The sequence below is a fragment of the Mastigoproctus giganteus genome, chromosome 12 (genome assembly GCF_048544385.1).
Source record: "Mastigoproctus giganteus isolate SK-2022 chromosome 12, ASM4854438v1, whole genome shotgun sequence".
Taxonomy (NCBI): domain Eukaryota; kingdom Metazoa; phylum Arthropoda; class Arachnida; order Uropygi; family Thelyphonidae; genus Mastigoproctus; species Mastigoproctus giganteus.
The window spans coordinates 2284295-2297746 of record NC_143586.1 but is presented as its reverse complement, the minus strand read 5'-3'; the positions used below and the strand labels follow the sequence as shown (position 1 = coordinate 2297746).

General features: G+C 38.9%; 1 protein-coding gene across 2 annotated transcripts in view; it reads right to left on the bottom strand.

Moving 5' to 3' along the window:
* Window positions 1-3420, bottom strand: part of LOC150076630 (cyclin-dependent kinase 2-interacting protein-like) — a 78011-nt gene extending 74591 nt beyond the window's left edge. The window contains exon 1 of one of the 2 annotated variants that reach the window (XM_090386191.1): window positions 3354-3420. In XM_090386191.1, the coding sequence (XP_090242317.1) occupies window positions 3354-3373 (20 nt within the window). In that variant the 5' untranslated portion in view covers window positions 3374-3420. Of the gene's footprint in view, window positions 1-3201; window positions 3291-3353 lie in introns of those variants that run through there. The other variant, XM_090386192.1, reaches the window with a different exon arrangement.
* Window positions 3421-13452: the final 10032 nt, after the last annotated feature.

The following is a 13452-nucleotide window of genomic DNA, read 5'->3' as shown; positions in this document are numbered from 1 at the left end:
AAGTAAAATAGTTATATTTTTTCAATTAATTAGCTATATATTTTTAATTAGTTCAATTAAAAACTTTATCTGGGAACAGTGGTGAAGTAGCCGGCATGGCACATAAGAAAAGAAACCATAAAAGGAAGAAAGAATGCATGTTCTTTCTATAAAAACTAATATGTATTTCATAGTCTTAGTTATTATAGTTGACTTCATTGGTGCCAATCCCTTCACCGCTTCTCATATTCTGTCTTTGTCCTTTATTATTCATTCCTGTTGACAGTGACAAATCTAAATTCTGTGCAATGCTTGTTAATGTTTGACCATTTTCATACATCCTTATTGTTTTAATTTTCTGATCCAACTCGATAGCTTTTCTTTTCTTGGTAGATTTACCAATACCGCTGTCACTTATTCTCTTTGTGGGCACCACAATAATGGTCAAAATGAAATTTGCTGTAAAGTACTTTCCAGGGTTAAGGTGGAAACACATTATTATCACCCTACACGAGCTCACATTTTACCAAAATGCACATTTCTGGAGGTCACTACCATAAAACAATAAAAATAAATTTGCATTTTCTGGTTTATTGGGCTTGCTGTTAGTGCAATTCATTATAAATGGGTAGTAAACTCAATCTTACTGCATTCGCAATAATACTGATAGCTGGAATTCTGTGTTTTTAAGTTGAAATGTGCGTCCCCCTTCACTGAAATCTTCAGTCATATAAAAAACAAATTTTCAGAATCTTCTCTTCATTCCTATTTTAAAGCTTCGCAAACTTGTTCCTCCGTTCTGTATCTCATTTATACAATTTGTGTATGCCATGTTTGTATACACAAAAAAAAAAACTTGTTAAACTTGTTACTCCGCACAAATCGTGTTAGTTGCAAATTGTGCATTCCATTAAAAAATGTTTATGCATGCTATTGATATTTATAAAGAAAAGATTATCTTCAAAACAAACACCTCTTGAGGCATTTCTGACTCCTTGTGCAACAAACCAACGCGTGCCCAGCCAATAATAGCGATCAACAAGTGTGCATTTAGTCGATGATAAAGAATAAACATTCTTTAAAATTTGTAAGTCATAAATAATTTCTTTATTATTATAATTTGCTTGATTTTACAGGCTTGATTTTATTATAATTTGCTTGATTTTACATTTTTCATTTCTTTGGATAAATCAATCATTGTGTAAACAAACTAGTTAGCTAACTAATTGCATTGTTGAGAACGTAACCCCTATTTTTAACCTTATGTCTATGGGATTTAATTCCTGCTTTACTAGGAACGAATTAACTCGTAAAGTCGAGAACTACCTGTATTTTAGCCTCAGATGTAAATTGAGTTATCAAAAAATTACCTTACTCAATTTTTTTTTTTTTGCTCTATACAAATTTTAAATCAGAACAGATTTAAGCTTGCCTACGCAGTGCACCAATTAAATAATGAGACTGCGTATGCTCTCCGTTAAGTATTAATGTAAGAAGCCAAAATAGTAGATCTGCTAGAGTGTGCTCTTTCCAACGAGTGCAAGTTGAAACCTGTCCAGTCAGTAGTTTATGATTCATGATGGAAAGAGTAATAGTAGTTTTGTGCATATCGTCAGAAAATTGAAAATAGAGCAAAGAGCAGTTATCAAATTTTGTTGTAAATTGGGAAAAAGTTCTACGGAAACTTTTGACGATATAAAAAAGTTTATGCTGATGAATGTTTGTCTCGACCAAGAGTGTTTGGATGGTTTTCTGAGGATGAACCCCATACCTGGCCAACTCTGTTTAAATATCAGAGATTGTCACAAAAGTTAGAAAAATTGTGACCGAAAATAAATAAATTTCGACAAGGTTGCTTGCTGAGATAATTGGTAGCAATAAGGAATCTGTACGAGAAATTCTAAAAGAAGAACTGGGTAAGAGAAAAATATTTTTCCAGTTTTGTACCGCATTCGCTGAGTTTCGAGCAATGAGAAAAGAGAGTCGAGTATTGCATTGATCTGATGCCATGTGTTGACAACGACCCAACATTTTTGTTGTTACCAATGATAAGAGTTGGGTATTTCAATATGATCCTGAGACAAAACATCAGAGTTCAGAATGGCATTTGCCATCCTCTCCCCATCAGAAAAAAGTGCAGTTAGAAAATTCTAGAGTGAAAATCATGTTGATCGTCTTCTTCGATATCAAAGGCATTATCCATTGAGAACTTGTACCTCAAAAAGTTCTATGAGGAGATGTTGAAGAGGTTGTGGGATTGAATTTGTAGAGTGAGATGCAAAATGTTCAACTCCAAAAATTGGTTGTTGTTGCTGACAATGCACCCGCACATTCTGCTGTCAACGTCAAGCAATTTTTTGGCAAAAAAAATCGATTCCAGTCATTGAACACCTCCATTTCACCAGATTTGGCTCCCATCGATTACTTTTTGTCACCCAAAATGAAAACAGCTATGAAAGGAACACGATACAAGACTATAGAGGACGTCCAGGCTGCAGTGACTGACCAGCTGAAAGCAGTACCAGAAGTGTTTTAAAATCTTGTATAAAATATGAGAGGTGATTACTTTGCCATTAGTGTTATTCTTTTCTTGTAGTAGCGTCAGTCTCGTTATTTAATTGGCACACTGTGTATGCCCAGCAAAAAAAAATTACATTTAAACTACAGGTTTCATTCCAAAATTGGCTTAGTATCACAGCATTAATAGTGGCAAAATGCAAGGAAGCAAGCTTACTAAAATGAAAGTGGAATTGTCACTGTTATAAAGAATTCCAGAACTAGGGCCATAAATTAAAATTAGAGGCTTAGGTTTAGATTACATTGTCAGTTTTCTTTTAGCCAGCAAGTCGTTGATTGTAGGAACATTACAATGGGATAATCACATCCTTGTCCTTCATTATCCAAAGCTGCTTCTATCCCAAAACTTGCTAAATATACATTTGGCCAATGGCATGCTTTTTCTCTCTGATGCTGAATTAACACAGGTGCACCCTTGTGGGGCTAAATCCCCCATAACATTTTGCTTTGCATTGAATTTACGGTCATTGTATATTATCTTTTTCCCGCCATTTACAATCTCTGAAGCGTACGTACCGAACTTTTTATTCAAAATAAACTTACTTTTCACCTGCCGTATTATTTTTTAATTAATTAAGTTGTATCGTCAAATATATCACAAATATATCGTCAAATCGCAAAATAATTTGATGCTTCAAAATTAACCTCATTCAACAACCGATGTCCAAACTCAATCTCGGTCCTGCAACTAAGGGCAATTTCAATTTCTTTAAACGTTTCCTGAGAAACTGTGAAAAATGAATGAATTTTGGAAAAAAACACTTTATATGAAGTTAGCCATACTAGTAAAAACAAACCTGGACCGTTTTCGAGACATCAAGGAAGGAATACGAACGAAAATCAAAACGCCGCTTATAGCGAAAATAACTTCGTGAATGTAAAACCAGAAATAAAACCTGAGGAGAAAAAGTGAAGTAATTTTTATGTAACAAAAACGGGAAAACAAATTCTATCGATGTCAATTTATTGCCTTTGATTACCGTCACACAAGTTACTATGATGCAGCAGCAAAGGAACTGGATGGAAAAAATAATTTTGATATCATACACTTTGATATCATATTCAGGAAAGCCTTTTTGATACTGTTGCACATAAACAACTGCTGTGCAAATTGGAGAAGTGTGCATTAAGGACAAATTACTACCCAGACTAAAAGGATGGTTAAGTCAGAGAATTCAGAGAGACATTAGGCCACGAAGAGCAGGGTCAATTGAAAAGTCAGTGTCATTAATTGACACTTCTCTTTGCGGACTAATGTTATTAGTGGTGTCTCATAAGGGCCGATATTGTTTTCTATTTATTAATGATATTAATTACAGGATATCAGGCTTAATTTATTATATTATATTATTAGGGTCACGCGTAATTGATTACATATACCCAAATACAGTGCCGTCGTGAGATATTTTTGCGCCCTAGATAAATCAAGCATTTGCCGAAGGTATATGGGTTACCCATAAAATTAAATAATCCGCACGACGGCGACGCACCCCTATCCAAATGGCGCCCTAAGCATTTGCCTGAATGCCTACCATACCATTAAGGCACTGCCCATATATGTATTTTGTGTGTAAATTGCGTGTGTTCTCTGGTCGATTTACTGGATGAAAAACCTTGCTATCTACGCCTGAGACCGACTAACTTAGCCATGGAGTGAAAAAAGCCCATTAAAGTTTCTTGGGTCAACGACGGGATTCGAACCGGGGACTCCGCCCCCCTCCCGGTATGGTGAGGACGGTGACGATACCACTGTGCTACCGCGCAGACTTCTTTCAGGCTTAATGTCTAAGTCTGAAGATGATACAAAAGTTGGCAGGGTAGTTAATAAATCACCAACGTACTGTCATTCAACTTCAATTGGAGGGCCGCCAATCACCCTAGCCACCAGTCATAAAGACCTTGGGGTATATTTTGATCATAAGCTGATTCGATCCACATTGAGCAATTCCAAAAACGGTTCAACTGCCTTCGATGGAGAGAGGAGCAGCACCTACTGTACATTCACGATATAAAATAATAATAATAAATAAAAAATAACCAGCAGGTACAAACAGACCACAGTATAACCCGAAATCCACAGTATGCCGCAGAAACTTGGGCCTTAACACTTCATATCTTGCAGAAGCCAATACTCATTTCCGAATATTGGACCTTGAAATGAACAACTGCCAAGAGCCATCCCCTCAGACTAGGAGCACAGATTTAGCACAATAATTCAACATCCCAAGGTTGCCAAACCTCATCACTATGTGGCATACTAAAATGCTTACAGGTGACATAATGTGCCAAATGTTTTGGATATATATGAGTGGCACGTCTCTTCACAATCTCGGAGATCTAGCCCCCCATATCACACTAAAATGAAGCCGGCTGCGAGTATGATCGAATCCTACCGGCTTAAGCACCTCTATGCATACTAGGACTCAAAAAAAAAAAAAAATAAATAAATAAATAATAATAATAAAATAATAACGGAAATAGATCTGCAGAAACTGGTGCAGACAAGGAATTCAGGCAACTCCTCACAGAGTGGATCTCATATCTAAAGGCGAAATAAATGGCTTCAAGTAATAACAACTGTGCACCAGCTGTGGGTGTGACAAACAGCTGGAGGCAACTACATCTCCTCTCACAGATGCTCTTTATGTGAATCAGAACTCCCACTAACGGACGGACATGAAAATAAACTGATCTAATGAACTTATCCGATTTTCTACTTATTTTTTGTTCTGAGTATAACGCAGACTGCAGAGATGGGAACGCTCTTAAGTGTATATAACGCAAGTTTATCTATGTATCTTCCATTCCTCATCACTATAATCCGGCCATGATGGTGGATAATAATAGTATGTATAAGGTCATGTAAATATCTCAATATTAATAATTCCTCAAAGTGTAAAGTTCCTGGCCTTGATGCCAAGATCAGCATATACTAGTAATACAATGTAATCACTATTACACTTACCAGTAATAAAGATTATTTATTTATTTATTAATAACAGTAATCAAGGTAAGCTACTGCGACAAGATCTAGAAAAATTAGGCAGATGGGCTGAGAAATGAGAGTTGAAGGTTTAACATTTATTATATGGGTAGCAGTAATCCCAGAGTAATGAATCAACTGTGTGGTACTATACTCAGGGTAGCAGAAAATGAAAAAAGACCTGGGGTAATTGTAGTTAGATATGAAATTCCCTTAGCAGTGCAGACAGGCTGCCAAGACAGTTCGTGTGGTTTTGTTCGATATACAGGAACTTTGCTAGCGGGGGTTAAGAGGTGATTATCCATTTGTACAAAGTGCCATGGTCAGCCGCATCATGAATACTGCATACAGGTCTGGAGGCCTCATTTTAGGAAGTACGTAGATCCGTTGGAATTCGTGCAGATCAGAGTAACACGAGACTGATGAAGCCACAAATGGGTGCTCTTTCCAACGACAGCTTCAGTTCTGCAAATTGCAGCGTCTGAAAACTGGATACATCTGCAAAGAGACCTGATTGAGGTGTTTAAGGCCTTGAATGGATTGGGTAAACTCAATGTTGATGGTATTCTTCCTCTTACGCAGACTGCACACATAAAGGGGCATAAATTCAAACTGAAGATGGCTGCAAAACAGATATGCCTTTAGCCAGCGAAAATTACACTAGCCGAAACAATTTTACCTCCAAGAACTGAAATGCTTTTTTTTTTATCCAATTTTCATGCGTAGATTTCGAAAATCATAGTCTCACATCGCGTCAGTTATTAAATATAGAGGGAGTTACGCCTGACATGTTCTCAGGATTGTAATGATTTGATGAGTTGAATGATTTGGTTCGAGACAAATTTGCCGAAAGAACAAGCTGAGGTGTTGGGTTCTAGGTTACAGCAGTCGAATATACTTGCAACAGGAACAAAGATTTTCGAAAATGTTCCAACCATAATTCTGGTATAAAATACCAGGATTATGGTTGGAACATATGCAGTGATCTTAAGGTTATTAGTTTGCTTGTTGGCTTGCAGGTGAGAGGGTTCACAAAATATTGTTGCTTTTGTGTTTGCGGGACAGCAATGTGACAGAAGAACATTATGTTGTGTAACATTGGGACAAGCGGGATGAGTTCATACCAGGACAATTTAATGCAAAATATATCTATTAAGTGCAATCCAACAAGGTTCTTCTTCCACCTCTGCACATAAAACTTGGATTGAAAAATTTCGAGAAGGGACTCCATAAAGAAGATAACGGATTTGCTTACTTAAGAAGTGCGTTTCCGAATTTACATATGTCAAACTTAAGGAAACTGTTTGAAACTCAGTTAAAGGAAGTTGAATTGGCAGCTTGGTGATCATTTAAGTCAGTAATACATTGTTTTTGGAGTTATAGGTAAGAAGAAAACGATGAAACGTTGGTGTCTAATTTACTCGAGTGCCACAAAACTATGGGCTGCCGAAAGTCGTTGAAAATTCATTTTCTTCATTCCCATCTCGAATTTTCTCCTGAAAATCTGGGAGATGTGAGTGATGAACAAAGGGAGTGGTTTCATCAAGATATTTCCACGATAGAAAAGCAGTCGCTAGGATCCTGTAAGGGACAGTGCACTGAAAGGACAGAATTCATGGAATACCTGGTTCCTGGGCAAGGCGATGCAGTCACCCCTCTCACTGGTGGACCAACCCACCGCAGGGCAGATATACAGGGTGATTCACTACCAGTGCGACAAACTTGTAGGAGGTGTAGGGGGCACAAAGACGAATCGGAATCACAGCATTGCAGGGTACGAAATGACTTCATCATGCGGTAGAGCACGTTGAACGGGAGGTCGCGTGAATAGCGATCCCACTGGAAGTCACCATTTGCGAACCAGTTCCCGAGGCAGTAGGATGGACGAGTATTAAAATGTTGAACTAGCCGACATGCACCTCGCGTATGGAGCTGCGGACTGCACAGGCGCACCGCTCTGTGCTTGTACCAGGAACGTTTCCCGCTCAGGTGTGCTCATCAAACGATTTTCGCACGTGTGCACAGGTTACGCGAGACTGGTTCTTTCACGAGAGGTACCATGAATCGAGAGCGAACGAGGACGCCAGACAATGAGAAGAATGTCCTACGTCTTGCAGAAGGCAATCCGAGTACGAGTACTCGAGCGATAGGCCAAAGATTGGGTATTCCCCAATCCACTGTATGGAGGATACTGTCAACAAACCAAATCAGTTCATACCATCTTCAACGCGTCCAATCATTGGAGCCTGTGGATTATCCACCCCGGAGGACTTTTGCTACTTGGTTTCTTCAACAGAAACAGTTCACAAATGCTGACTTCCAGCGGGATCTCTGTTCACGCGACCTCCCGTTCAACGTCCTCTACCGCATGACGAAGGCATTTCAGACCCTGCAATGCTATGTGATTCCGATTCGTCTTTGTGTCCCCTACACCTCCTGCAAGTTTGTCGCACTGGTAGTGAATCACCCTGTATAGGTATGCTGCATTCACATAGACGGTAATTGTAAGTGCTCACATCTGGTGAGTATGAGCTTGGCACACCCAGGGTCCCGAGCTGGATATCAATATTCTTCTCTTTCTTGGTGACTTCCTTCTACTTTTGTCTGTCTGTCTCTCTCTCTCTCGCTCTCAGGGTAACTCATGGAATTTTTTTTTTTTTTTGGCTGGTGCAGCATAAGCCTCAGGTTTCCTTGCACAATGTAGCTAATAACATTAATAATTGCATTCAGTGACTAGCTATATGGATTCCTGTTGCAATGCCCATTACAGGGACAATGCTAGGGGTTTAACCTAAAATTGACAAATACAGAAAAAATTACAAAAAACGTATGTAAACATAAAACGAATAATTACATATATAAAAATTATATATTAATATTGGAAATGAAAGAACTTTTTTTTTCATGCTACAGACAGCACGATGAAAACTGATGGCAGTCACTCAGCTGAAGATGAAAGCTGTTCCCTCATGATGCGTCTTCTGTAGGATTTGTCCCCTATGAACTTTTTAAAGTCCACATCCCTCTCCTCGACGTCGTGGAGAATCTCCATGGGCAGGAATCTGTCTCCTATCCTGAGCCTCCACGCCAGACTACAGAGATGAGAGGGCTCTTAAGTTTTGGAGTCTCCAATTGCAAATTTCCCAAAAACTTGGGGTATTTTTTTTTTTTTTTTTTTTATGTGAACCCCAAACACGACAGGTATTAGAACCTATAGTACTTAGTACCGTGCTTGGGTTGGAGGTTGAGAAGACGAAAGAAGATATTTGTTGACATTGGACTTGAACTTCTGTAGACTGTAATTTTCAGGAAATAAGTATGAAGGAAGGTTGTTCCAGAAAACGGCAGTTGAATGAATAAATAAGGAAGATGAAAAGTTGGTTCTGTGGATTTGAAGTTGGACAGTAAATGGATGTTGGCTGGTGGCGGCACGTGTTCGGACTGTTTTGAAAGAGAGAGCGGGAATTATAGAAGCCAATTCAGAAGAACAGTGCCCATGGAAGTATCTGTAGAAGAGGCATGCAGCAGAAAGAGTACGTCTATGAGAAAGCGAGTGGAGAGACTCTGTTAGAGATGAATCATTGATTAACCTAACTGCCCTCTTCTGAATGGAATCAAGAAGCCTGAGAGAGGTTTTGGGGGCACCACCCCAGATGTGGGCACGATATTCCACGGCAGGGCGGATTTGCAATTTATACAGAGTGCACAGCTGTTTGGAAGAAAAGTAACGGCGAGAGCGAAAGAGAAAACGAAGTTTTTTAGATGCAGAGGAAGCAATATTTGTAATGTGCTTGTGCCAAGAGAGATTAGAAGTCAGGGTGATCCCCAAAAGAGATATATCATTTTGCCTAGAAATCGGAGTGTCACTAAAGATAAGCATAGGAGCAGAAGAATCCTTTTTGCGAGATATAAGACTTAGTTTTAGAAGGGTAGAAGTGAAATCCACTAAGTTGTCTTTGCCCCACTGGAGAATTACCTGAAGATCATCATTTAAGGAATGGGTAGCAGATTTTCGAGAAGTTGAAGCTGATTGAGCAGGACAAGGTTTCTCAAAATGGAAAGTGGAATGCAATGTGCTATAATCGACAAAACTATGGATAGGATTTCCAGTCAATGGAAGAAGGTCATTAATATACAAGAGGAAAAGAGTGGGGGAAAGAACTGAACCTTGGGGGGACACCGGCATTAGTGGAGAAGTTAGAAGACAGAGAGCCATCTACCATCACCCTCAGTGAACGATCAGAGAGCAAACTGGATAACCAATTACTAAAAACAGTTGGCAAACCATAAGATGGAAGCTTTTTTAGAAGACCTTTATGCCAAACACGATCAAAAGCCTTTGAGATGTCGAGAGCAACTACTTGTGTTTCGCCGAACCTTTCCATTTAATTAGTCCATAAATGGGTAACATAAGCCAGAATATCACCAGTGGATCGACACTGACGGAATCCATACTGGCGATCGTTGATCAGACGGAAGGTTTCTAGGTAGTTTAAGAGTTGCCGGTTAATTGATTTCTCCATTACTTTAGAAAGAGTAGAAGTAATTGCAATAGGACGATAATTGGATGGGAGGGATTTGTCACCCCTTTTTAGGTACTGGCTGGATATGAGCAAATTTCCAAGCAGAAGGAAAACACCTTTGGAATAAGAAAGTGAAAAAAGGCGGCAAAGAATAGGAGTAAGTTCAGGAGCACAGGTTTTGAGAACAAGTGGAGAAATACCATCAGGACCTGGAGCTTTCTTAGCATCAAGAGTCATCAAAATCCTTCTGATATCCTTTTGACGGAAGACCACAGAAGGCATTGAATGGAGCGTGTTAGGAATGGTGGGAGGTGTTTTTCCAAGATCATTAATACATGAGCTGGAAGGAAAATGGGACACCAAACCACATAAGAAGTGACCACAGCATATCCCAGGAAGAAAATAGCTCATCTTCAATGGGCTTTGTCTTCTGCAGAAGTGTGGTTTCTGGGTGTGATGTGACAATTGAGGGATTCAAAACAAAACCCGTCCTGTTAAGAAATTATGAAATCGAGTAAACAATGGAATCTGGTAGCTAATGAGATACAGCTAGGTTGCATTGTCAGTCACAAAAACAATCCATGTCCTGTGTGCTATACAGCAGCCAAATTTCGGTATTTCCCTAAATACAGCCCTTGTCCAAGAATTTTTTTTTTTTTTTTTTTTTAAATACCAAAGCAACCTTTGTCAATTAGGCTTTTTTGGTGTAAAGGCTGCCATACTGTCCAGTTGGCATATATCTTCTGAACTTGTTATTTTCCTGTGTTTACAAGGTTAATATAACAATAACATTAGCATTAGTAGAGCTTATGATGCAAGAAAGCAAGCAAGCTTATGCAGATCAACCAAAAAAAAAAAAAAAAACACCACTCCTATTTCACCCCTCCGTTCATTTGAAATACCTGTCCAGCTGAACCTTAAATTTATTTAGGCTATCAACTTCCACAACGAGGGACGGAAGTCTGTTCCACCAACCAACTACCTGCTGGCTAAAGGCAAATTTCCGCACATCTATCCTACATCTGTCTTTCCTCAATTTGAAATTATGCCCTCTCAGGTGATTATTCTGAGCGAGAGGAAAAATCCCATCAGCATTGAGCATGCTCAAACCATTCAAGGCTTTATACACCTCTATCAGATCACCTCGCTGGTGCCTAGTCTCCAGACACTGTAATTTGCAAAACTTAAGCCTTTCTTCGTAAGAGCAACCCTTTCTTCCATTCACTAATCTTGTTGCCCTTCTCTGTACTTGTTCAAGCAGCTCTACATCCTTCTTGGAATGAGGCCTCCAGACCTGTATACAGTACTCAAGGTATGACCTGACCATTGCCTAATACAAGGGATTAATCACCTCCTTATCCCTGCTAGAAAAATTCCTGTATATCATTGGCAAGACACCAGGAGCTACTCTTGCAGCCCATCTGCACTGCTCGAAAACTTCATATCTGCCTGCACAATTACCCCCAGTTCCTTTTCGTTTTCTACCACTGTCAGTGCAGTACCACACAGTTGATACATTACTCTGGGGTTACTGTTTCCCATATGTAGTACTTTACATTTGTCACCTCTCAGCCCATCTGCTCAACCTTTCCAGATCCTGTTGCAGGGTCTGCAAATATAGTGCATATTTGCATTAATATAGTGTTTTAAGCCATTATGAACATAAGTTCATAATGGCTTAAAACAAACAATGATGTTCTCAATACTATTATCAGCCAAATGATCACTCAGTGTATATAGCTAATGCCGTATAAACTTGCTTTCTTGAAACAATTGCTACTACTAATACTAATAAATTTTATTGTGATTTAGAGTGTATGTGAATATTTTTTTTATACAAAACTTAAAAAAAAATGTGTTCAAGTGGGGGGTTGAAATCCCCCTAGATATTCCGCATTGGAATACTAAAGATCTGGTCACTTTATCATATATATACAAGTATTATTATTTATTTAAAGGTGGTACTTGTGCATATGTCCGTTCCGATATTCCCTGTAAGAAACTTGGTAATTTGGAATCTCCTCTTTTCGATCTTCTGTGGCTTAAAATCTCACTACCTCATTGTGTCAAATTCATCTGTTGTCACTACTGTTCTTCCAACTCCACTAATCACATGGAGCTCTTTGACATCGTCTCTCGCAACTCGACTTTATCCAATCTAACTTCCCTAACAGTGAGGTAATTTTCCTTGGTGATTTTAATGTTCGCAACTCCATCTGGCTTTAGTTCTCTAGTCACACCGACCCAGCTGGTCGAGATTTGAGGCTTCTGCAATTACTAATGACCTTGCAGAGATTCTTCATTTACGTACAAGAATACAGCCAACACGCTTGATCGTTTTCTCACAATCAACCCTTCTAAGTACACGGTCGAAGTGAGAGATCCTTTAGGCACTTCAGATCACAACTTGGTGATTGTCTCTTCTCCAATGGAGCCTTTATCTCATGGCTATTCCAAACCTCGTGTTGTTTGGCATTACAAGAATGCAAATGAGATAACCTGCGACATTTCTTTGCTTCTTTTCCTTGGTCGGATTATTGTTTCAAAACTTCTGATGTCAACATTTGTTCAGATCATGTCAGTGAAATTGTTCTTGTATGAATGGAATCCTTTATTCCACACTCTACTTTAAAATCTGGTCCTTTATCTAAAGCTTGGTTTCCAATAAATGTGCTAAGGCTGTTTAAGAGAAGAATGTTGCATATCGTAATTGGCTTGTTTCCAATTCTTCAGTGTCATTTTCTACCTACACCAAAGTAAACAACAATTGTTAATCAGTCCAAACTGTATTTTGAACAGACTAAGAGTAGAGTGTGGAATCCTTTATTCCACACTCTACTTTAAAATCTGGTCCTTTATCTAAAGCTTGGTTTCCAATAAATGTGCTAAGGCTGTTTAAGAGAAGAATGTTGCATATCGTAATTGGCTTGTTTCCAATTCTTCAGTGTCATTTTCTACCTACACCAAAGTAAACAACAATTGTTAATCAGTCCAAACTGTATTTTGAACAGACTAAGAGTAGAAAACTTGCTTCTTGCCATAATGGCAGCCGAACATTCTAGTCTATTGCCAAAGCTTTTGGCCGTAACTTTTGCCTATCTCTGCTCCCACCTATCTCAAAACCAGATGGTTCTGTTGTCACTTCAGCCAAGGATAAAGCTGACTGCTATCATCCCATTTTTCTTCCAACTCATGTATTAATGATCATGGTAAACACCTCCCACCATTCCCAACACGCTCCATTCGATGCCTCCTGTGGTCTTCTGTCAAAAGGATGTCAGAACGATTCTGACGAATCTTGATCCTAACAAAGGGTGCAAGAATATTTGCTGATGCTATCGAGGCAGTGTTAAGTGGATCGGAAAACTGCTAGCTTGGAGGAATACAAGG